General features: G+C 38.2%; 1 protein-coding gene, 1 long non-coding RNA gene and 5 other non-coding genes across 9 annotated transcripts in view; 1 reads left to right on the forward strand and 6 right to left on the reverse strand.

Moving 5' to 3' along the window:
* Positions 1-8,293: 8,293 nt before the first annotated feature.
* LOC127109582 (small nucleolar RNA R11/Z151) lies at positions 8,294-8,380 on the reverse strand. Its single transcript, XR_007796856.1, has one exon. It is a non-coding gene; the product is annotated as a small nucleolar RNA R11/Z151 (small nucleolar RNA).
* Positions 8,381-8,544: 164 nt separating this feature from the next.
* LOC127105151 (succinate dehydrogenase assembly factor 1, mitochondrial) lies at positions 8,545-10,667 on the reverse strand. Of its 3 annotated transcripts, none has more exons than XM_051042308.1 (2): positions 10,475-10,667; positions 8,545-8,958 (listed from the first exon to the last, which is right to left on the reverse strand). In XM_051042308.1, exon 2 carries the CDS (start codon positions 8,941-8,943, stop codon positions 8,665-8,667), a length of 279 nt encoding a protein of 92 aa, XP_050898265.1. In that variant the 5' UTR covers positions 8,944-8,958; positions 10,475-10,667; the 3' UTR covers positions 8,545-8,664. The 3 variants fall into 3 exon arrangements, with proteins under 3 accessions (XP_050898265.1, XP_050898264.1, XP_050898263.1); XM_051042307.1 differs by having other exon boundaries at positions 8,545-8,973; positions 10,475-10,656; XM_051042306.1 differs by having other exon boundaries at positions 8,545-10,666.
* LOC127109599 (small nucleolar RNA snoR80) lies at positions 9,779-9,903 on the reverse strand. Its single transcript, XR_007796872.1, has one exon. It is a non-coding gene; the product is annotated as a small nucleolar RNA snoR80 (small nucleolar RNA).
* On the reverse strand, positions 9,952-10,049 carry LOC127109585 (small nucleolar RNA Z152/R70/R12). Its single transcript, XR_007796859.1, has one exon. It is a non-coding gene; the product is annotated as a small nucleolar RNA Z152/R70/R12 (small nucleolar RNA).
* LOC127109576 (small nucleolar RNA R11/Z151) lies at positions 10,143-10,229 on the reverse strand. The gene has a single exon (XR_007796850.1). It is a non-coding gene; the product is annotated as a small nucleolar RNA R11/Z151 (small nucleolar RNA).
* Positions 10,318-10,414, reverse strand: LOC127109567 (small nucleolar RNA Z157/R69/R10). Its single transcript, XR_007796841.1, has one exon. It is a non-coding gene; the product is annotated as a small nucleolar RNA Z157/R69/R10 (small nucleolar RNA).
* A 6,443-nt stretch (positions 10,668-17,110) lies between the features above and the next one.
* The window catches only part of LOC127106356 (uncharacterized), a 39,499-nt gene continuing 30,387 nt past the window's right edge, over positions 17,111-26,222 (forward strand). The window contains exon 1 of the long non-coding RNA XR_007795343.1: positions 17,111-18,181. This is a non-coding gene — a long non-coding RNA (uncharacterized LOC127106356). The remainder of the gene's footprint in view (positions 18,182-26,222) is intronic.

A 26,222-nucleotide genomic window follows, 5' to 3' on the forward strand; every position in this document is an offset into this window, starting at 1 on the left:
TTGAATGGAATAGGTAGCGTATTTTTGTCCAAAAGGATACACAATGAGGTAAAGGGTTTAGGTAAGCGTGTCTAGTGTAAGATGAGAGTTAAAATCTTGTCTGACACATTTAAATAGTTGTAATTGTTATAAATGCTCATTAACACAAATCCCAAGTTTTCCTCTTAATTTTTCAAATTGAACTGCATCCAAGGCTTTGGTAAAAATGTATGCAAGCTGATTTTCGATGCTAACATTCTCAAGTGTTATGACTTTATCTTCAACAAGTTCTCTAATAAAATGATGTCTGGTGTCAATGTGTTTAGTCCTACTGTGTTGAATAGGATTTTTAGAGATATTAATAGCACTCAAATTGTCATAGAATAATGTCATGACATCTTGTCTGACATTGTATTCGGTCAACATTTGTTTCATCCACATTAGTTGAGAGCAGTTGATGCCTGCTGCTATGTACTCAACTTCAGCAAAAGATAGGGATCCACAATTATGTTTCTTGCTGAACCATGAAATTAAATTATTTCCCAAAAAGAAACATCCTCAATAGGTACTCTTCTGATCATTAGCACTACCTGCCCAATCAGCATCACAATACCCCACTAACATGGAATTTGAATCATGAAAATACAACATTCCATAATCACATGTGCCATTCACATACTTCAAAATCTTTTTTACCTGATTGATGTGACTCACTTTGGGTTCTGCTTGATATCTAGCACAAACTCCAACATCAAAAGTTATATCATGTTTCTATATAAACTCTGATCAACACTTATGCCCTTTTCATCTATAGATAACTTCAAGTGAATAGGTGCAGGAGTTCTTTTGTGACTAGCATTCTCCAATCCAAATTTCTTCACAATACTCTTTGCATATTTGCTTTGACACAGAAAAATGGAGTCTTTCATCTATTTGACTTGGAGTCCAAGAAAGCACGTTAGTTCACCTACCAAACTCATTTCAAACTCAGATTGCATTTGCTTGACAAAATGTTGGACCATCCCATCTAACATCCCTCCAAAAACAATATCATCCACATAGATCTGAGCTATCATAAGTTTTCCATCCTTCTCTTTGACAAAGAGAGTCTTATAAATTCCACCTTTTCTATATCCATGGTTGATAAGAAACTCAGGCAACCTTTCATACCAAGCTCTTAGAGCTTATTTTAAGCCATACAATGCCTTCTTTAGTTTGAACACGTGATTTAGGAATGTGGGATCAACAAATCCTTTTGGTTGTTCAACATACACATCTTTATTTAAATAGCCATTTAGAAAGGCGCTTTTAACATCCATTTGGAACAATTTAAACTTTAAAAGGCATGACATTCCAAGTAACAATCTGATAGACTCCAGGCGAGCCATTGGAGCAAAGGTTTCATCAAAGTCCACTCCTTCCATTTGAGTGTATCCTTGAGCAAAAAGTTTGGCTTTGTTTCTGGTAACAACCCCTTATTCATCTGACTTGTTCTTATACAACCACCTAGTGCCAATAACATTTGTTCCTTCGGGTCTCGGAACCAAAGCCCACACCTCATTTCTTTTTAATTAGCCAAGTTCATCTTGCATAGCATTAATCCAGAAGTCATCATCAGTCAAGGCCTCCTTGATATTCTTGGGTTCAAATTTAGAAACAAAATAGGCATTTGACAAAACTTCCTTTGATTTGGTAATTATCCCTACATTTAGATTTCCTATAATAAGCTCCTTAGGATGATCTTTCTGAATTCTGATGGAAGGCTCGTTGTTAGTTGACTTAGTCTCAATAGGTTTAGTAGTAGCACTTGAGTCTGCAATATCTTCTGGTACATCATTCATTGATGTTTCAACATCATTTATGACATCAGCTTCGTTAGTTGAGTAATCCACAACAATCTTTATGGATTCCATCATTACCTTGATTCTGGAGTTGAATACTTTGTATGCTCTACTGTTTGTAGAGTACCCCAAAAAAATCCCACATCACTTTTAGGATCCATTTTTCTCCTCTGTTCACGATCTTCCAGAATATAACATCTACTTCCAAGTACATGGAAATATTTCACAGTTGGCTTTCTTCCTTTCCATAGTTCATAAAGTGTAGCTGATATGCCAGATATGATAGTCGCTCTATTAAGGATATAGCAGGTGGTGTTCATGGCTTCAGTCCAAAAATGATATGGTAGTTTCTTAGCATAAAGCATGACCCTGGCACATTCTTGAATAGTCCCATTCTTGCACTCAACCATACCATTTTGTTGAGGGGTGATGGGTGAAGAGGAATCATGACTAATCCCTTCAAAGGTGTAGAATTCCTCAAACTTGCTGTTTTCAAATTCCTTCCCATGGTCACTTCCAATTCTAACAATGCCATTATCCTTCTCTCTTTGAATCTTTTGACAAAGTTCTTTAAAAAACTTCAAACACTTTTGACTTGTCTTTAATGAAGTTCACCCAGGTGAACCTTGAGAAGTCATCAACAACAACATAGGCATACCTCTTTCCTCCAAGACTTTCAACCTACATAGGTCTTATCAAGTCCATATGAAGTAGCTCCATAACTTTTGAGTTGGTCAGATGTTGGAGCTTCTTATGTGACATCTTTGTTTGCTTCCTTATTTGACATTCACCACAGATTCTTCCTTCATCAATTTTCAGTTTGGGAATTCCTCTGACTGCTTCCTTTGACAAAACTTTCTTCATACCTTTTAGATGTAAGTGACCAATCTTTTGATGCCATAGCTTAGTCTCATCATCTTTTGACATTAAGCATGTGGAGAAACAATTTGTTTCTTAAGGAGTCCATAAATAGCAGTTATCTTTTGATTTGGCTCCCTTCATGGTAACTTCATTCTTCTCATTTGTTATATACATTCAGATTTACTAAAGTTAACTTTGAGACCTTGGTCACATAGTTGAGTAATACTTATCAAATTAGCAGTTAGCCTTTAAACAAACAGTATATCATCAAGACTAGGCAGTCCTGGATAATCCAGCTTTCCAACACCCTTTACTTCTCCTTTTGATCCATCTCCAAAGGTGATATATCTAGTAGAATATGACTTAATATTTGTTTACTGTGAAAATTGGTAAACAACCGATGGTCCTCCCTAGGCCTTAAGACTAAGGGTTACTTGCAGGATCGACCAGTTGATCCTAGGACATGTGCTAGTGCAAGTGAGGCTTATCCAATTCGACGGAATAACTTTGTGAGGAACGGCTCCTGACAAAGTATTGAACAAGCGCAGGTTTTTCCACACAAACGGTTTGAACAATGTTATAGCCTATGGGTGACTCGTGACCGACAGCGCTACAGCATTCAAAAGACGTACACGGCGAACACGCTTTTGGTGAACTCTATTATCGTAATAGAATCTGTGTCGACAACTTAAACGACAACGTAAAGTGATAACTCAAAAGTAAACGAAATTAAAATAAAATGTTCAACGGGAACAATTGAAAAGTAAGGAAGTTGCATTGAAATAAATGTGGTGATTCACGTACATAGCACTCTCAAAACTCTTTCTTCCTCGCGCTGGGAATGAGAAGTTTCTTACAAGTGGTTTTTTAGTACAAGGTGCACACCTCGAGCCCCTCGTGGGATATTCTATTTATACTAAACTAAAGAAACTGCCCACAGGCTAAAAACTCCTAAAAACTAGCAGATGTCGTGCCACACGATCTGCAAACCGTTCTACCCACGTCTTGCAAACTGCTCCAGATTCTGGCGCTTTTATTCTTCTTGTAACTGCTGGTCATTTTTCAATTTCAAATTTCTCCCACCCAGACGTTTAGGGCGACGCTGTCTTTTAAGCATTTGGCATGAAAGAAAATTCTTTAAGTCCCAAACTTCATTTTAGTCGACGGAATGGCTTGTCGACCAAGCATGCTTCTCCTGTCGGCTTCATCCCTAGACTTGTGTTTTTTCCACTCTTGCTCGTCTCAAGCACATATTCATCCTTTGATGGGGTATAACCCCCAAATTCACAGGACTCTATCACCAATTATGCTTTCAGCATGCCTTAGAGATTTCTCGTGGTAACAAAATGCCCCCCAGAGATGCCATTTTTTATTGTCGATGTTGGTGAGATGATGGCATATTTGAGATGTCGACTTACCCCTTACTGCTTTCACTTCTACTTAGTGGGATATCTGTTTGCCCCACGTCGATGACGTCATATAATCATGACGAACGTTTCCTTTTTCCCTCGAGACGCACAAAATCACGTCCCCATCACTTCACGTCTTTATGACTGAAACGTGTTTGCTATCACGCTTGCCTTCTCTCCTCCACGTGTCTGCAAACGTGGGAACGTGGGCATACGTGTCGAAGATGGAAGATCAAACGCTCACTCTTCTCTGCTCAGGGTTTAACCCCTATAAAATCCTCGTTCTTTCTTCTTCTTCCCTTTTTTCGCCCTTTTGCTTCAGCATACAATCATCTCCTGCACTCTGTGTAAAAAACTCTTCTTCTCCAAAAAACTTCCATTTTCTCCATGGCTAGCTCCAACAAACCCTCCGCTGCTAAACTCACACATCCTCTCACCATTGATGGTAAGTAATATGTTCCTGAGCCTCCGTTTGCACAAGAGAAGGCAAAAATCTGGCGTTCTCAAGTATTGATCCCTCTTTCTTTGGCTGACGAACCTTTAGCGTTCTTTGGTCCTCTTCTAGAAAACTAACACCCAGAGATTACTAGAACAGATTCTTCCCTTTTCCCCTCCAGTCATATCTCTGAACCCTTGGTTTCTGCTTAAAAACCCTTTTCTTTTCGCTACGTCGACAGGAACTTCAGGACTGCTCCTCCCAAAAATTGTCCTAAGTTTTGTGCCTGGATGGATCGGTTAGAATCAGAGAAAATCGACCATTGGAAAAAGATAGGCATCTACACCCTTCTACAGATTACCCGTTGTGGCCCTCCCAGGCTTGTGGCATGTTATTAGCTGCCCTCCAATTTTGGGAGAGTTCGACCAACTCTTTCCATACCAAGTGTGGCATGATCACGCCGACACTCCTGGACATCGCTGCCCTCACTGGCTTAAAACCGACTGGCGAAGTCTTCGACTATGAAGTTGTAGCGCCAATCTCCCTGCGGTTCGACGTTGGTGACTCTCGCAAGCCAACGTACAATAATTTCATTGATCACCATGCCACCTCTTCAGGCCCTGTGACCGACAAGGAACTTGTGGCTTTCCTGACCCTCTGGCTATCTAGCTTTGTTTTCTGCTCCATATCTATGCATATAGCCAAGCACTTTGCTCTCCTGGCAACTCAAATGCACCAAGAGCGTGACATCGCCCTGGGCCAATTGATTTTAGCTTCTCTCTATGAGTCTCTATCTGAGGTCGTCTGCCAAATTAGACTTTTTGACCCTGAGAATTCCAGAAAGAAAAATGTATTGGTCAATGGACCTTTTTGGTTCTTGCAACTATGGCTCAATGCCACTTTCTCTAAAGATATAGCCCCCTACGGGATGAGGAGGGTTGCGTGTCCCCTAGAGGAACGACACCTTATTTGGAAACGGTTGATCCCTCTGACGCCCATCGACAAAAACTTCCTTGACCTCCAAGTGTTTCGTCTTTTGTTCAACATCATGCTAACCCGTGCCAATTTTCTACCTTCTATGGCCCCTTTCAGTCGTCGAACTGAGGGTCCTGCATGGCTCACCATGCCTTTTCCTCCTACTAAAGATGAGCATAGAGATGAAACCTTCCTCATTTGGAGGCGTCTTTTGGTCCCTCGATTCCTGTCGGCTGAAACCTCTAGTAGCAATCCTGGCTTAGTGGCTTATCAGCCTAACTTGGTGGCCAGGCAATTTGGCCTTTGCCAATTCATTCCCAAGTCCATGTTCTCTTCTCAAGAATTACTCACCAATATCCTTTATGGTCAACCTTGGAGTGAGATCCAGGAGGATCTTGAAACCATCTGGGAAAACCGACCACGGCTCCACTCCATTCCCTTTCGACCAGCCTACTTCTACACCAAAGAATTCCATGATTGGTGGCAGTCGTATTTTGCTATTTATGTTGGCGCTCCTGAGGCCAAACTATCTGAACTAACTCAAGCTTTTGTTTACTTGCAGGCGAAGTCGAACAAGTGTAAGGCTCTCCATGTCAAACAAATTCGCGCTTTTCAGAACTATTTCCAAGTTGTGTATCGACCAGATAATCTTCGTCGGACCATCTGGGAGGTCGCGGTCGAACTAAAGGAGAAAGTAACCGACAGGCTCCCAAAACTTAAAATCCCTGGTTACGCAAGAGACAAGTATCTTTACGCCCTTCATTTTGGAAACCTCAAGTTCCCTCCTTTGCCATCTAGCCCCTTGGCTCTGGCCTTTGGCCATTTGGTCCCGGAGTGGTTTTATTGTCCTATTTCGCACGTACGAAATGCCTATAAGAAGAAGACCGATAGAGTGGTCCTGACGAAGCATTATCTGCTTGATTACTCATGGCCACTTCATATTGATCCTCAATATGTTAGCGTGTTTGAATCCACACAACTTGGTAACACCTTTCTGGAAAGTTAAACTCCATTTTAGTTGGATTTCGTCGCTAACTTGTGTTTCTTCTATTTATTTGCAGCGACCCCTCTAGGCCTTGTGGGTCCTGCTCCTGCTAAAGAACCTACTCCTTCGACACAAGAGGCTCAGGTTCAACTTTGGTTGAGTTGTCGTTTCCTTTAGCTATTTGTTTTTTATTCTTAGCCATCATCTCCCTTTTTGCAGGCTGCTCCTGAGAAATCCTCTAATGATGATGAGCGCCATATTGCTCAAGTCTTGAAAAATCGCAGTTCTTCGGTATGCACCTATATGAAGCAGTCTTATTTACTCTTGTGATTTTTAAGGGAAACACTATGTGGTCTCTAATTTCTCACTTATGTGTAGGGTCAACCACGTTCGATAGACCCCACTGTCTCCTCTCACTCCAAAAAATCCAAAAAACACAAACACTCTACCACCACAGGCTCTGAGGTATTTCTTGTCAGCTTGTTTGATCTTCTGACTAGAATATCTGCTTATAACCTCTCTTCGTATCTTCAGCCAACTTCCCAGCCATCTTCTCAACACAAATCAAAAAGACATCATGGCCACAAAAGGAAGAAGTATGACTCTCCCTTTAGGAGTGGCGAAGCCAAGAAAAAGAGGCACCATAAAGCGCTCACTCCAGAGGCTCCTGCTGTAGATGTCGATACCATTGTGGTCGACACTTGATAATGTGCATTTTGTGATTCTGGTGTGATGTAATCCAGATAGAGGATTACGCGAGTTAGGATGCAAAATCTAAAGAGTGATCACAAACGTTGAATGGTGACAATGTCTCTACTCAGTCCACACGAACGGATTCCTTCAATCTCAATGCTAGCTGCTACAAATGAAGGCTTTGACTGAGCGAGCAAGAGAGAGAGAGAGAGAGAGAGAGAGAGACGAATAATGCAAGAAGGGGCTCATGGGTTCAAAAGGGATCTGATTCCAGAGAGAGAGAGAGAGAGAGAGAGAGACGGATATATGCATAAGTACTAAGTTATGATTGATTGATGAATTTGACTATGAGACTATGATGAGATATGGTGTGAATAAAATTGTGTAGAGCACTATGTATTATTGTTTCGGATTTCTCACCCATTTTGTTTGAATGTTGTCTTCACATGAGCATTTCACTTAAAACTTCAATACAATATTACTTGTATTTCGAGAAAAAACAAAATAAATATATTAAATAGTCAAAATAAATATATTAAATAGTCAAAAGTATTATAAATAAATATGCATAAAATATTAAAAAATACACTTAAAAAGGAATATTTCTTTAATTACTTAATTTTAGTTTTGTTATCCTTCATTAATTCTGTTTCCCAAACATCTGTGGCTTTCAGCGACAATAAATAAATAAATTTTTAACATGAGTTTATATTTATTATTTAAATAGACGTTAAATACTTAGAATGATTTTATAATAATTTTGAATATGGTTGAATATGCTGATAAGAGACTTAAAACAGGTTGAAAATTAGTAATGGAGACATCTGTAGAAATTAAGATACAGTAAACTCCATGTCAAGCTACGACATGGCGAATTCAATTGTAGGAGATTATTAGAAATTAACACAGGCCATGTTGATGAATCGTAGGAGATTAATAGAAATTAACACAGGCCATATGGATGATTATCAAATAAACTATTCCTTGGTGTTTTTATCTCATTGTTGCACCGATAAAGATTATCAACTGGTTTGGTTAGAATAAATAGTCATCATCACAAATGAAATTGAGTAGAGATTATAATCAAAATCATAACAATAATGGCATTGAAAAAAGGCCTCAATGTGTGTAACAATAAGATTCTCGATTAAAAATCTCACCGAAATCCGCTAAGATTAACATATAATATCACCATAAGCCTAATTAATATTTGATAAAATTTAATAAACTTGGCAACATAAATTTTAAATATACGATAGAGCACATGAATACTGGCTAATGGCTCAGAGCGATGACGAATTAGCTTAGCAGCAATAACAAGTAAAACATTATTTTAAAAATAAATAAACCATAAACAACATAATCAAAAGGAAAGAACACATCATCTAGATTATTTATTTTTCTGTATAAAAGGCAAACATCTCAATACAAAGTTATTTATGAATATCAAATTGACAAGATCTTTGTAAAAAATGTATTAAAGTTTCACTTTGAAAAATCAAGTTGCAAAGAAGATAAGCCAGTGGTACCAGAGTTCCGAAGTTGATCAAGCTGTTTATGACCTCGGCGAAGTAAATATTCAATGTATTGAAAATTCTTCCGATCCACTTCCTTGGAATTGCGACAAAACTCTAGACATACTACAGATTCTATCTTGCAGCATTTCTCCACAGATTTGGAACGTGCTGCACGTAGAAATCCTCTATATAAACTAAGTACTTGCTTTTGCATTCCAGAAAGCTTTTGCCCTCTGGTTCCTCCCATTTCCTTTCCTTTTCTCTGCGACAAGATACACTTCATAGTTTGCTCAACATTAGGAATTGGATTTGTTATCGCAAAGCAGAAAATACAATTGTAGTAGATTAATAGAAATTAACACGGGCCATAATTATGAATTGTAAGAGATTTTTAGAAATTAACACAGGCCATATGGATGAAGTTGCTTTGAAAAGCAATACACGAGGGATCATAACAACAAATTAGCACATGGCTCAAAAGACAGAATAATAATTGAGCTTGCTTGTGTGCTAAATTTTTTACTCAAATGTAGGACTTTGAAGAAATTGCTTATATAGAACAACTACTATAATTAATAATTTATTGTTTTCATAAATATAAATTAGTAAATTTTGTTAATGATATTCATTATTTTATCATGTAAAATAGTCTAAATCTGGTGTAGCAGATATCAATTGAAAAAAAGGAATTGGTAGGATTTAATAAATAAACTACATTCAAATCAGTATGATTTTACAGAAAGGATTACTCGAGGATCTCTAGGTTTAAACCACTTATCTACAATTTGAAACATTAATGTGTAAAAATAGAGCACCAATATTTAAATCAAACATAGAAGAACATTAAAGCTAATTTACGTTTTTATTTATTTCTTGCATGACAAAAGGAGAGATAAAAAGGAATTAATACTTTGGGAGACGACTAAGTAATAATCAACATATTCAAGATCCTACATTTACTCTTGTGGACAAGTGCATCACAAAAACATGGGTTAGCTAAATTTTAGAAAAACCGATCAAAACGTACATACATATTAAGAAAAACAGTAATCCTTACGAATCTGAAAATATTTTAATAAAAAATATGTATGAGGCGTTTCCAAGACCCAATGGCATTGAATAAAAACCATGAATCAGGATCACCACAAAATCGATCTGGCGTCCGAGCCATTACACTGAAAGGAACAATTTATCCTTCAGAATTGGTAAATGGACGCCATTTAATTAATCACTAAAAAAACAAGAAACTATAGAAAGTGCTCAGTGGAAGGAGAAGTCGTTTTGAAATAAGGCTCACGGCGAAACCACTGCCCATAAAACACTTCCTTGGTGTTTTTATCTCATCATAGCACCGATAAATATAGAGATTAATTGTTCCAGTAAGAGTACATGATCAACAACACAAATAAATATAGAGAAAATAATAACCACAATAGTATTGAAAAAAGGCCTCAGTGTGTGTAACAATCAGATCCTTGATTAAAAATCTCACTGAAATCCGCTAAGATTAAATTATATTATCATCATAAGCCTAATTAATTTTCAAAGCGATAAAACAGAAGAAAATGAAAAAACATTGATTAAAAATTAATTGAAAATAAGAACAGAGACAAAGTCAACTAAGTGTGCTCAGACAGCCAAGGGTTTGTAATCAAATTATGGGTGAAGATTCCCAAATCAGAAACTCTAGTCCACAATAGTATCATCACCGCACAATATTCAACATCAAATACACAAACAGAAAAACAGAAGGAAAAAAAATCAAGGGGAAATCTTACAGAAATTAAGATCCGGAAATCAGAAATCCTAACGAACCCTAATAATGACTTTAATTTTCAATTTGTAATTTGAAAGTGAAGGAGAAGAGACTGGTTAAGGATGGAGGCTATAGGTTCGAATATATAAGCAGTGAAGTGAAATGGCGATCCACAAATTAGGGTTTTGTGAAAGAGTGTGGGCGGAACAGCAAGTTTTGCGTATTTTAGTGTGGGCTGGACCTTAAGTTCAAATCGGAGGCCCGCATCAGTAATATCATTTATTTAGGAAATTTCTTAATTCATATATTACTATTGTGAAAATACTAAAATATCTCTATATTTTAGATATTTATCTTCTAACACCTTCAAGCACACGCAACATTTATCAATTTTGAACAATGTTTTAGGAGAGGTATTTTGTTAATCCGTAGATGCATCTTTAAAATATGTTTGTAGATCCATTTCCGTAAAATTATGAATCAAAAACAGAAGTAGAAAATTAGAAAGTCGTATTCTGAAAAACTAAATTTAGCATCATAACATAAAATCAGCATTACATAGACGATGTCAACGTAAAATGAAATATTGCGTTTCAATATTCAGATGGACGTTTTAACATCTTCACAATATCGTCAATCGATCTTGAAATCGTTGATTCCAACTCGATCAGAACTTTTATTTTGAAATGGAAAAATGTATTCCACATAACAATGAGGCTTAAAATAAATGATCTTTACATGTAATTCCAATTTCTTTTGCTCTATTTGATGTGATGAAACAGAAGATTTGGAGTGAAAATATGGATTGAGAATGGAAGGGTTTTTGGTAAGGGTTTGGAGTATAAAACAAGTATTGTTGTGTGATCATATAGATGAGTGTTTTATCAATTTATTTCGGAGATGCATCTCCAGAAATATCAGACATGCAAAGACCATTGGAATTTTAATATTCCACCTCAAACCTCCATAGATGCATTTCCAAAAAATTCACTAGATTGCTCAACTATCAATATATTTGTTGCAAGTACCCGAAAGTGCATCTCTGAAATAATATTTTGTGTTAATCTTGGGTGGCACTTGTTTGGTGGGTCATAAAAGTGTTGCAGGGTGCGTCTAGAGATGTATCTCCGGAATTTAAGGGATATTTTTTATTTTTATAGGGTATTTTTCCATCCCATATAGTGGGATAAGAAATTCTATTTATTTATATGAATTGACAACGTAATAATACATTATGGATTTTTTATCCACTTTAAAGCATATGAATTGTTGAGTACTTCATAGTGTTCTAGTTAGTTAAAAATAATGTACAAAATTCTACTAGTGTATCCCCTGCCTAACTTAGAATCATCAGCACATTGAAAAAAATAACAACTTTGTATTTTAAATATAATCTAAAAAATAATTCATTTTTGGCGGGGAAAAAAAGATAAACATAATGGTTCTGAAATGGGCTAAAGCCCGGTCTGCACGAAATCGGGTCACTTAAGTCTAAACAAAGTAAAATAGATTAGAGAACAGACACGCCCTAAGGGCGCACTCGATCACGAATGATTGGAATCTCGAGAGTATTAAATGATAAGATTCACAAGATCTTTTGAAATATATCATTATAGAAAGTTGTCCATAAGAAGGTTCTATGACTTCTAAATTTTATACTCCTACCATAAAATTTAACTAACAACTCATACTCAAATAAATATTACTTTATGCCTTAAACTTTTTACTCATGACTTCTACTAATTTGATCATCTAAGTGTTTATAGGAACACCCCAACGAATTGGAATAACAAACAATGCATGTCGTCAAGACGTTCATCATTGTCACTCAAATTTTTTAGAACCATTTAGATCATTTGGCTATGTCAGTGGGAATCGTGCTCAATGTTTCCACTGTCTCTGATGTGATAGTGAACATAGGAAGAAAAAAAACGAGTTGAGGCTGAAATCGCTAGAAACCTTTGATTGTAACACACTTTGGCTAGTGAAGTCGTAAGGAAACCCTAGTCATAACAGGACGGTGTGGTCATTTTTTCCTCCTCTTACAAATTCTCACCTAAGGATGGTTAATAGGGGTTTCTCATCAAGGTGTGGAGATCCCCGAGATCTCACCCATCAACCAAGAAACCAATGATATCCTTATAAATCTCATGATGGTACTTTATAGGCAATTATAGTTTATTCAACGACATAACAATCGTCTAATGTTGATTGAGGTCAGACAAAGTTCACCCCAAATGACATCCATTGGTCTTTAGGGGATAAGTCAATGCATAACGGAACAAGTTGAACAAACTAATTTTTTCACTCAAAAGATTCAACGACTATGTCCTTAGTATTAAGGTAGGCAAGGGAAATATAGATGATATAAATAATGTTCCATATTCACTCAAAATAGGTTTTCCATGCAATTTTGAAGTGTTGACAAAAGTTAACCCTTTATAACTCAATTTAAGGCATGTGTGACTCAATTCAAAGTGAAAAATGTATTTAAATCGATTCAACCATATTTGTGATTTGATTCAAAGTAGTTGACTCACTTGAATTGATTCAAGGAAAGTGTGAATCAATTTGATGAACTATTTTCCATTGTTGTGGAGTTTTTCCTGTGTATTTATCAATTTGTTGAAGAATAGGATCCAAGGCTTGGAATTCGAGATTTAGTGAAGATCGATAAATTGTCAAGATTAAAGTTCATCAAAGATTGGAGATTAAGATTCAGGTGAAGACCAAACATAATAGTGGTGGTAACTAGTTGAACACAAGTTCAACCAATAAGCAAGGAAAAGGATAACTTGGATTAGGAAGGTTTATCTTTTGTTTCATTGAATTGTTGTAACATGAACCTAAATCAATCATCATAATGAAAGATACAATTTTTTGACGGTTTACTGTCAAAAACTGGATTAGGTGTCTGCGATGACGATATCATCGAACCATTATAAATCCTAGTGTATTATCACCTTATCTTTCTATCCTTTAGATTTCTTATATGATTGTGTTAGCTATTAGAATTGTGGTTTACTCTATAATTGCACTCTTCTTAGGTTTATCATATTCATAGTCTTAATTTGTATTATTTTAGGTTTGATTAGTATTGACTTTCTAAATAATAAAATTTTATTGATGATTCTGCAAGAATTGTAATTAGAATTGCTTTATTTGATTCATTATTAAGTGCGGCAAACAACTCGTTTGAAGTTCAACCATCATTTATGTGTGTATTATAAAAATCTTTTTCCAATAGCTTAAAAACTTAAAAACAAAGTTTTCACCATATTTGTTTTCGCTCGCTTAATCTGATTTTAAAAGTCAACAAGAAGGGATTTTTAATTGTCTATTCAACAACCCCCTTGTAACACCCCAGACTACTTCCAGGATTACCGATTGATCCCACAAACTAACACGTGTCTTTTTATCATACTTTATCCTTACCCGCATACTTTCCTAAAAACTTCCTAAAAGGCCACTCATCCAAATATTACTCCAAGTAAAGCATGTTTAACTATGGAGTTCGTATTTGTTAGGCTACCAAAAAGAAGATGCATCTTGTTAGTATAGGTGTCATATCCCAAAATTTTCCATACCTTTTTTTTTAATTTTATCTGACTCATGGCCTCCAATTCATCTCTGCATACATTTACCCCAATCATTCATTTTTTAGAATCATTCATTTGCACTCGCACTTACATGTAACATTATTGGTTCAAAGGATTCGTATTATTTTGGTGTCTCAATACTTGGATATGGATAATTTGATCAGATGACTTATTGATTCTCCATTTGGTATAAGATGTTGAATCATGCAAAAAGATGTTATTAATCTTCATGGAGTAGATTTCTTGTTGTGTGTATTTGCGAAACAAACTTGTGGACTATAGTGTTGAAGTTGACTGGTTGGTCAAATTCAAAATTTGAAGATTGACTTGTGACTTCATTCATCTGGGACTTCTTATTCAAGATGGATCATGATACATTTTGGTACATCTTTGGAAAAGAAAAGAAGGAGAAATGGAACACATTCATACAAGAGTTGACTTGGTCAACAAAGTCAACCATGGAAGGTTGACTTTTTGTTGACCAAGTCATATTAATTTGTTCATTATTGCTTTCATTGAAATATATTTAGATTTCAATTGGATATTTGATCTTGATGTTCAAAGCATTCAAAAGGAAGTTTCAAATTCAAAATTTACAAAGTGGAGGGAAAAGTTTCATTACTTGAAGAATAAGTTACAAGGTAAAACATCAACCATACAAGGCCAAAGTTCATATTAAAAATGCCCCAAATACTTTACAGAACTCATAATTGAAGTTACATGGAAAAGCCTATGTTTGACCTATAGTTGACTTTTGGTCACTTGTTGATTTTTTTGTCAAACAGTTGACCAAAGTTTGACTTTCCCTATACATGTCCTTCTTCATCTTCGTCATGACCCTCCACTTCACCAATAATCATGATCAATGATTCTTGTTTACCTTCAAGTACAACCAAATATGCTTCATGTCCATAATGCATACTCCATGACCCTGACCAAGCCTCGTCTAATGACCCAAACTTATACGTGTTGCATCAACCATCGCCTTCATCAAAACCTACATACTTCAATACCTCATAATCATATTGCAGAAATATAAATGGTTCCAAAACTAATGCATACATAAACCATGCACATCAACCATAAAGTAAGTCATATTTCCATCCAAAAACCAATATGCATCATGAATATACATTAGCCAAGCCATGAAAATTCATAAAATAAAATAATCCATGGTCATTCAAGTACAATGTGAGTTCATCCAAACAATACACAATGACCGTGGATCCTTGAGAAACACATAAACACGATGTAACCACACAAACTGCATTTTCATGATACATAACTGAATAACAGTTCAAATGCACCATCACCTAGACACAACAGTCATACATCAAAGCCTAAGCATAGCCTTTCTAACCTATTATAGATCCAAGCCATGACATGAAATTCATAAACACATATAATGCCATAAAACCTCAAGCGAAATCCAAGCATACATCAATGCAACATAACATATCATAGCAAGCAAAATTTGAATAAAAATTGCTACTACATACTACATAACAGGCCTACATAAAAACCAAATCATCAAAACCATACAAGGTCATGCTTATGACATGCATATCTATCGCTACGCGAAAAACACAGAGTCGCCATCGGTTTTTATTTATTCCAAAGGAAAGGAAAAATATCGAGAAAACCCCAAAGTGTGGTCGTCGCAACCACGAACAGGTTCGGAAGTCGGTTATGCAATGGGAATGTATTAGCACCTCTCACATCCATGGTATTCCATGGGAACCATCTAGGATGTTTGCGCTTACATGTGTATTGTTTATTGAATGTTTGCTTACCAAAGGTTTCCGGAGTGGAGGTAGATTTTAAATTAGTGTGCTCGCCAAGGAATGGATCCTCGTGCATACGTATGCCCACTTGTTAAAGTAAGAAATCAGAGCCTTCGTAGTTCGTGGTTTTGAAATTGTTTGTGTTTGTTTTGTTGATTTTATTACCTTGAAGAAGGGTTTGCGGTCATGTTGCCCTAAGGCTCAAACAAAAGGTTTGACTGAGTTGGATTGTTTTTAGGTTTTGAGAAAGTGTTATTGATTTCGGATTGCACTAAAGACTATGGATAAAGGTGAATACCTCAAACGGTCAAGCCAAACGTCTTGTGTTCGAAGCATTCAGAATTAGTGTAGGAAAGCTCCAGTCTCATCCCTTCTTTATCACTTAAGGCTCGTGACGTACAATCCTAATCGCCATTTATTGTGTTTTTGAGTTTGATTTGAGAAAGAGACCGCTTGAAGTTGGATCAAGGGTTTGTTTATTGGTTTGATTTGAAAAGAGACCGCTTGACGTTGGATCAAGCGTTTGATTCTTGATTTCGAAAAAGTGAACGTTCCTAATGCCTAAGGAGTATATAATCAAGCAATAAAAGAAAGCGAGTAAATGTGTACACGATAAAGGGGAAGGGGGTACATGTAAGGTACAAGGGAGTGCAGGAAATAAAATATCTCATTGTCAGGTAGCCCGAGAGAAAGCCTTGTGCGTGCAATTGTGTCCAAAACTAGAAAGCAAGTAAAGGATTACAATTTGTCTTAAATCTTGAATGCTCCTTTCCATGTTTGGGTTGAATGATTGTCCAAGGCTTTTTGCAAAGGATCCTAATGAGTCTCTAAGTCCATTATCCAAAGTCTATTACATGCTAAGGGAGTTATCTTGTTTTTTTTGTATTTTTCAAGTCTTATCCCTTTTTTAGTCATTTTTAGAATGAGATGAATGAAGAATGTACAATGATGTAGCAAAAATAAAATTGCATAAGGTAAATGGCAAAAATTAAATGTTATGAGCGGAAATTAAAATGCGGAAATTAAAGGTTAGATGTTAGAAGTTAATTGTTAGAAATTAGATCAAAGTAGAAAATATTCAAGAAAACACAACTATCAAATAAATTTCTAAAATTAAAACAATTATCAAATGAAATTCTAAAATTCAAACACTTATCACCAATTATCAAGAATTTAATTCTAAACAAAATTATCCTAATTAAATTCTAAACAGTCAACACAATTAATCTTATTAAACTTCTAATCAAAATCAATTCTAATTAAATTCTAAACAAAATCCGTTCTACACAGTTAACACAATTAATCCTAAACAATTATCCTAATTGTTATTAATCTAATAGTTAACCACCAAAAACAAAGAAATGGGCTAATAAACAACACAACATAATGGGCCTTAGGAGATAGGCCCAAACGCATGGGGTGTTCAATGGGATAAGGGAGTTCCATAATGAATTTGCTTGGGTGGTGCCAAGAGAAAAGTGAGTGGACCTAGGAGCCCAAGGTAATGAGAAAACAACACGGAGGGATTAACCTCAACATACATCTCAAGCTCTCACTCACGCTTCCCTGCTCAAAATTCACATCGCCGGAGTCGTAACAGCTCCGCCGCGCTGGTGCTCTCTGCCGGCGGCAAGCGAACCACCACGATCTCCCTACCAAACTACCCGCTCTGACCACCTCCACCTGAATCCTCCACTAACCTCCTTAAGTCCTCACCACACATCGCGCTCAGCGACAAAGCTGCAATGAATTCACAACGAACTGAAGAAAGACGACGGTGGTGAACTCAAGATCTACTTGAGTTCCTCTCTCCGTGAATCGTGACAAGGCACCACTTGCCTTCACCTCGAGCCATTCTTATTCTACTTCTCCTACCTAAAGCTAAACGCAAGCTCTTCCTAAATCTAATGTGACTCGGCTTTTTGATAGAGCGAAACAAACTTCGATTCAAAGAGAGGAACGCCTCAACCGCGGTCCACACCACAACTCTCAAGTCTCACCACAGTGCAAGAAACAATCAATACGCAGGGAAGAAAATAGCTTACCTACGACGGCAGCAGCGAGGGAATCGTTGACGACGTTGAACTACACTTTGGTACCTTGATATCTCGCCTATTTGACCTTCTTTTTGATGTTATTATGATCCATGATCGTTCGGTGGAATTCACGTCGGCGGTTTCCGATTTTGCGGTTCCTTCCTCCGGTTGAGCAAAAGTGTACACCGAAAGCCTCTCTGTTGACCAAGGTGTGTAGAAACTAGAGGGAGTTTTTCTGGTTTTCTGAATGAGAAGTGGCGAAGTGGGTTGGTGCGTGAGGGGTAGAGAATGGTGGAGGATTCGGTTAGAGGTTGTTGATGATTACAGAAGAATGTCCAAGATTCATTGTGTATGAGAATTTGTTATATACTGCAGAATTGAGAGCGACGACCCCCGCTTCAAGGCCAATCCAATGGACTTTATAGAGTTATGTTGCAATGGATTTGGATGAGTTTCTACGTTTTTGCTTTTTAGTTGCCGTTTTGGTGTTGTTGCCTTTGTATGTGTTGCTTGTTACGCGTTTTATGCAGGCTCACATTTGCCCGACGTTCATCTGTGGCTTGGCTTAATGTCGGTGGCTCTTTGTAGTTGTGCGTGGATTGTTCTCATGATGTCGTTTTTAGTTTATGCAGGTATTTTAGCAGTTGGTGGCTCGTTATCGTTTCGGCGCTTCGACGTTGGCTTTTGACGTGTGGACTTTTCAACCTTTTCGCTTGTGGATAGCAGCTTGGTGGCTTGTTGTGCTGCATTGTAGTTGGTTTTGGATTTAGCTTGCGGCTTAGCTCTGAGCTGCATTTGGCGTTTAAATTTCTTACACTATGTTGGCTTAAGTTTTGGCGTGTTTCCTTTTCTTACACTGTGTTGGCTTTCGTTGCCGTATTGACTTGTTGGTAGCTGTTTGTGCAACTTTGTACTTTGCATTTTGCAGCTTTTTAGCTGCATTTGGAATGTAGCTTTTGGCCTCCTGGATTATGTTTGCTGCAGGATACCAGTTAGAAGTGGAAACATGACAAAACTAGATTAGTAAATTAATTATGGATACATGGATATTGGCTTTTAAAACGGTTTAATGGATTAAAGGAAAGAAGGATTATGTATTAACATTGGATTTTTTATTTAGAAATTGTAAAAATGATTTTTTTGCTTATTGAATGGATAATGCTTAGAGTGATATGGACATGGATTTGGATAATGGGATATGAAATTGGCCAAGTGGATATTTGGTTTGTACATGGATAGTTATTGGATAACCAAAGCGGATCATGGCCTTGCAATTGGGCCTACCAAAAAATGGATTTTTTAACATAAAAAAGGATGAATGGGCTTAACTAATTAACAATCATGGCCCATAGGAAAAAAGAAGATTAAAACGATATAAACCTAAAAGTTAGTTCGACTTGTCACAAACCAACTAAAAATAAAATAACAACTTCTAACAAACAAGTTGGCAAATACTATCAAAATGATATCCAAAATTAATTTGAACTTCGAAAATTAACTTTAACCTCCAAAATCACCTTTGAATTGAAATCAACATGGACTTCAAAAATCGATTGAACTTTAGAACTAATTTGGAGTTAAAATTAATTTGAAATTAAAATCAATTTGGATAATGATTATGATGCTATGATAAAATGATGAATGCATATGCAACGGATTGATGAATCCAATTGACGCGACTTGTAAATCGAATTGAACCATAATCAAATGAATGAAAATCGAGTCACTCATGCACCAGAAACACATGAATTCAGGCCACGTGTCTCCTTGTGTTGAACCATGCTTATTCAAATGAAATGTATGGATGAAGATGATATGTAAATGTCTGGGTTTAGTGACCTAAATGATCATTGTGAGGGGTAAGGCGAATTTTTGGGTATGACAGCTGCCCCTATTTAATCTTCTCGGACCTGAATGTATGGATAGCAATGACTTCCAAGCAATCAAGGTAGGAGATGATTAAATACTTGAATAACAGGAAATTTTCCCGTCATGAACAAATGGAAAGCATTGTGAAGATAGGTCACAAGGAAGTCTTCTTCACTGAGATATATGGGAGAACAAACATGTCTTTGCGCAGGGCAGTTGCTGGGAATAGGAGTGTCATTTGGTAAATGGATATGTGAGGGGTTAGATATGCATGACATATGCAATATGCTAATGTAGTATGATTGATTATTTTTTATTTTATCTCTACTAATAAGTTTTGTTTTGTTTTGAAGGGATCGAGAAAGAACTTTCCGCTGGGAGATATCTTCTTGGTAATTGTTCTCTTTTTGGATGGTTTGCCAGGTGAATCCCAGGATTCAGGATTACGGACGACCTTACTGAGACGACAGTAGGCGAATTAGGAAGTAAGTAGTGGGTTGTCAACTCTGAGGTTGGGGACAGAAGCAAAAACAACACTGATTGCTGTGGATCGAAACATTCCGACCTCCATACTGTGACTGGGGTAAAGCTAGACCTTCTCAACTCTGTGGTTGGAAACAAATGGTGATCAACATCGGTTCTGAGACTGGAGACAGGGTAGGCATCAACTCTGAGGTTGGGTATAATGATGGACATCGACCCTAAGGTCGGGAACAAAGGTAGTAGGTGTCAACTCGGAGGTTGGGTTTGTAGTCATCAACTCTGAGATTGGAGAATAAGAAAATGATACAACAGATCGAAAGTTGGGAAAAAGGTAGCCATTCCGCTCTGAGGCTAGGGATAAAAGGTAGTCGTCAACTCTAAGATTGGAAAAAGGCAGTCGTTCAACTCTGAGGCTGAAGAAAGATAACTATTCAGCTCTGAAGTCGGGGAAAGATAGACATACAACTCTGAGGTTGGGGTGTAACACGGTACTTTCACTCTGAAGTGTAAAAAGGTAGGTACTCAACTCTGGGGTCGAAAAAAGGTGATCGTCAACCCTAAGGTTGGAAACAATTAGGTCCTAAGCTCTGAGGCTAGAAAGAGAGACCCCTACTCCGAAGTTGAAAAAATGTAACTGCCCAATTCTGAGGTCGGGAGCAAAAAATGGTAAACGTCAACTTCGAGGTTGGAAACAAGCAGATACTCAACTCCGAGGTTGGGAGAATACACGGTAAAGAATAACTCTAACAACAACTCTGAGGTTGGAAAAGGAACAACAACTCTGAGTTCGGGATAAGGAAAGGCAACATACAACTCTGAGGTTAGGGTAATATGATAAGCAACGACAACTCTGAGGTTGAAAAGGGGGCTACAACACTGTGGTTGGAAAAGGGATAGCAACATTGCGGTTGGAAAAAGGGATGACAACACTGCTGTTGGAAAAAGGGACGACAACACCGCGGTTGGAAAAAGGGCTACAACATTGTGGTTGGAAAAGGGGCTATAACACTGCGGTTGGAAAAAGGGCTACAACATTACGGTTGGAAAAAGGGATTGCAACACTGCAGTTGGCAACACTACGGTTGGAAAAAGGGACGACAACACTGTGGTTGGAAAAGGGGCGACAACACTGCGATTGGAAAAAGGGACGACAACATTGTGGTTGGAAAAAGGGGACGACAACACTGGGGTTGGAAAAGGGGCGACAACACTGCGGTTGGAAAAAGGGACTGCAACACCGCGGTTGACAACACTACGGTTGGAAAAAGGGAACGACAACATTGGGGTTGAAAAAGGGGCGACAATATTGCGGTTGGAAAAAGGGACTGCAACACTGCGGTTGGAAAAAGGGACGACAACACTATGGTTGGAAAAAGAGACTACAACACTGCGGTTGAAAAAGGGACGACAACACTACGGTTGGAAAAATGAGAAACAACTCTGAGGCTGTAAATAAGAAAGGTTACCATCAACTCTGGGGCTGGGATAAGGAAAGGTGAACATATAAATCTGAGGTTGGTTAATGAGAAAAGTGACAACAACTCTGAGGTTGGTTAATGAGAAAAGTGACAACAACTTTGAGGCTGGAAAATGATAACAACACTGAGGCTGCAAAAGGGCGACAACACTGAGGTTGGAAAAGAGGAAACATACAACTCTGAGGTTGGAAAGGGGATAACAACACTGAGGCTGCAAAAGGGCGATAACACTGAGGTTGGAAAAGAGGAAACATACAACTCTGAGGTTGGAAAGGGGAAACACATAACTCTGAGGTCAGATATGAAAGGAGTAGACAACAACTTTGAGGTCGGGAATAAGAGAAATAGACAACAACTTCGAGGCTGGAAAGAAGGAAGAAGCAACAACTCGTAGGTTGGAGTGGAAACTGACATCAACTCTAAGATTGGGTATAGGATAGTCTCTCAACTCTGGGGTCAGAGGTAATGGAATCTAAAACTGAGTAAAGGGTGATTATCTATAACTCTGCGGTTGGGGAAGAGAGATATCAATACCGAAGGGTACCGAAAAAAAAGGTGATAGACGCTGACGAGCGAAGGGAGATCCATACTGACGGGTATTGAAAAAGTGATAGACACCGACGATTGTTGCTTGATTGGTCTTTCTAATTTGAGAGATAAGGGTCTTGCCAATGAGAATTGGACTTTGCAAGATGTTTGCCAAACAAGGTATGGGCTTTGGCAGGCTATGTCAATTGGGCACTTTGCTGTAGATACGAAAACCTCAAAGGGTCCCACAGGCACAACGACGGGGATGAAGTTTTCGAAATATGGTTACCCTTCTCGGGACTCACCAAACCTACATTGGGTATTTTGAAACAAATCAAAAGGCAAAGTCTTGATAGAGACAACCCTTCTCGTGCAAAAGGCAACGAGGGGGAGACGTGATTTCGTGCACCAAGCAACAAAATAAACTCACGAAAGGAGAGTTATCTCAATGAAATCATCTCCATGAAGGAGGCAATAGGCTTACAGCAGGTAAGCAAAAAAGGAACAACTTCGAACAATCCTGTCGGGGTTGCCGACTAGGAGCTTTACAAGGGTCAAAAAAGGTCATTTGTTTTCTATTATGTAATGCCAACGGAGTGGATTATGGAAAGATGCTAACGAAAATGGGCAGTTGAACAACGCCAAGAGAGCTTTGGGCTTGATTCTTCCTTGTTAGAGAGATGTGTGAAATGTTGGATAATATGTATGAATGAAATGATATGAATTATGCATGACAGATTGATGCAATGATATGAGGATCTACGAATGCCCCAATCTTGGGTACGGTGCAATAAATGTTGAGGATGTTTTTTTGGGTTACAAGGATTCTAATTTATGGAGGGTGGGTTCCGTCTCGCATGACTTACCGACATCTGACTTCTACTGTTGCTGGAGAATGGACCTGACGTAGACATGCGGATGCCCCGGGATAGATCCGGAAATGCCTTCTCAGGTAGGGAGAGAACCTTTCTCTCTTTGGATCGTCTTGCCCCAAGTTGTTGGGTATCTGCAAGGATTGCCCTAATCGCAGGTTAAGAAGCAACTTCGTCATGGATTGTCACCATCAGATCTGCCCTAGTGTATGGGAACCACATTCCTCTGATTAACCATCTTAGGGAGATTGACTTCTTGTGCTCTTGGGGTGGCCTGCCCAAGTACGAGCCTTGAAGTAACTTTGCCTCTGGTTGGCTGATTTTTGAGGGAATGCCCCTGATTCACTGATCTTCAGAGAGATTGATTGAATCTCGCCCCGACTACTTCAAATTGACTGAATCTTGTAGAGATTTCTCGACGTGACTGCCTCTGATCGACGAGATCTCGAAGCAGTTTGTCTTTCTGCTCGGCAGAGTCTTCAGACATTCTGATTGATGTGATCAAAAGAGAAGTGGCTTTCCCCTGCTCAACGGAGGTCTCAGGCGTTTAGAACCATCAAGTTCTTTCATTGTGGCAGATCTCTTGATGTCAGGTGCTTACTCACGAGTAAGACAAGTCCATTCTTGAAATGATAATGCAATGTCATTTTTGTGCAGTTTTGAAATCCAAACATGCTCACTGAAATTCTGACATTTAATGAATGTATCATTGATAACGAATGTCACATATCAATATCAACACATATGAGTAAATTGATGAGGAGTCAGTTTTAACACAATCGTTCTGACTATATTACGCCTTCGAAATAAACCTTTGCTTTAATTAGGTCTTTTGAGGGTTGTAACATGGTCTGGTTCACGGTTTTTGAAAGAAAGGATATAAGGCTCGAACCTAACCTAACCTAACCCACCCGCTCTTCGTGATGTTCTCTAGTCTTACGTTTAACTAGTTTGAAACAAACGCTCTTCTTCCAAAAGGGACTTGGGAGTGAAAGTTAATGAACCCCAGAGGTTCTTGGTGTGGCAGTCATGCACCTTCTATTTGGTTTGGTAGCCACACGACTTTGCTCTTGCTGAGGATTTTCTTTTGATTCCTCTTATGCAGATTTTTTGATTTTCCTACTTTTGCTGGATCGGTTCAGATTTACAATCCACATGGATGCCCTAAATTTGGCCTAAGTCACTCGTTTTCGAGCTTTCGACTTAGCGGGCTTTCTTTCTTTTTGTTTTTGTTTTCTCGTTCTTTCTTTGTTTCCTTTTGCTGAAACAAATCGTGTGACGTCTGTCCATTGATTTGAATGGGTTGTGACCGCCTCGTGCCTCTGTGGGTGAGGGACAACCATTTGGAATTTGGTGGTTTCCGACCTCTTATAAGGGATAAGATATGGTTGATCCTCAGATAGGACACTCCTCTTTTGAAGTTTGAACACTTGGTCAAACTGACTGACGGCTACCCTGCCCCGGTTTGAGATTAAGGGTTTTATATTTAAGAAAGAAACTCCCACTCCTTGGCTCGAAGGGGTTGACTAGGGATTATCTTCCTTATATCTCCGGTGTTTGGGATTTGAAACAATGCCTTACATCATCAGCAAGGTTTTATTCAAAAGCGTACGAGCAGTGAATTCGTGTTTTTAATTTCATCATCCTCCTCAAAAACCAATATTCAAATATTGATAAGATAAAGTATGAGTGGACACGAATGGGTCTATTCAAAACATGCATATTCATTTCAATGTCATTATTATTCAAAAACAAACGAGTTTATTACAAATGAATGTTACAAATGACAATCGAGAAAATCACACATGAACATGATTGAACCAGAAATTGCTGAAATGATCTGCTTTATTCTCCCACTGCTTGAGGTCTTGATTTTGGAAAGAGCCGACGAGACAATTCCACAGATACCAATCCTTTAAATCTACTGTTGCTCTGACTACGACGCTGTAGATGTACTTGCATGCACGGGGTTGTTTGGAACAACTGGCTTGAATGATATTGCTTTTGAGTAAATCAAGTCTTGTACTTTGTGCTTGAAGACATTGCAATTCTCGATCGAGTGCCCCCGCGTCCCAGAGTGATACTCGCAACTGACGTTCATGTCATACCCAGGAGGAAGAGGTACAGGAGGAGCCTTAGCTTCTCTCAGTTGGACCTGCGAATCTTTGAGCAAATGAGCTAGCAGGAGACCATACGGCATGGGAACTGGATCAAACCTTATGGGAGGCCTTCTTGGTCCTTGTCTACCCTGCTGATAGTAGTTCTGTTGTTGCGGAGCAACCAGTTGCTGAGGAGCGTAGGGCTGCTAATATTGCATCGCTGGAGGACCAGTTGGAATGACATACGCTGGTTGCGGATATGGGTTAGGTGTTACTGCTGCCACCGGATCGTATGGCATTTGGTAACCTCCATCTCCCCCTTTAGTGATTGCGCTGGTCTATCCTTCCTTCTTCTTTGAGAATCCGGAATGAGGCTTCTTCGCTCCACTAGCCGCAACTGTTGTGTCTTGTATCTTGTCGATCTTCAAGTCATTCTCAATTCGCTCGCCGGCAATGACCAAGTCTGAGAATCCCGAGGTGGTACTCCCAAATCATTTTTTCAAAATATGACCCTTGAAGGGTATTGTAAGACCCTAATTTTGACCCTAAGATCCCTCATGGCATCATATCATTGCTCAGTGCATTGCCTCAAGGATCATAGCATGCTTGGCTCCTTAACCCTAAGTATGAGACTTGTGTGAGTGGTTTGAGACTACCAAGCATGCTTGTATTATATATTATTGTTTTTCTTATTTTGTTTACTAACCAAAAGCACAAAAATATGTCACTAACTCTTTTTGTTTTGAAGCTCAAGTGATCATGTGCTCCCATGCTCCTAGGAGGCTCCTAAGCTCAATGATATGGCTAGATGAAGATGATAAAAAGCATGACAATGGTCCACAAAGTTCCTAATCATCATATCTGTCTCCCAAGTATCTCAATTTGCCAATTTGATCAAGATAAACCAAAGGGCTTGAGGATTGTTTCCCAAGGAAACCCTAATTTGAATTGTGCTTTGACAGTGCCTTGCCCATGAAGCAACCTCAACCTATGATAAAATTTAATCAAGGGAAGTTCTTTCA

Source organism: Lathyrus oleraceus, chromosome 7 (assembly GCF_024323335.1).
Source record: "Lathyrus oleraceus cultivar Zhongwan6 chromosome 7, CAAS_Psat_ZW6_1.0, whole genome shotgun sequence".
Lineage (NCBI taxonomy): Eukaryota > Viridiplantae > Streptophyta > Magnoliopsida > Fabales > Fabaceae > Lathyrus > Lathyrus oleraceus.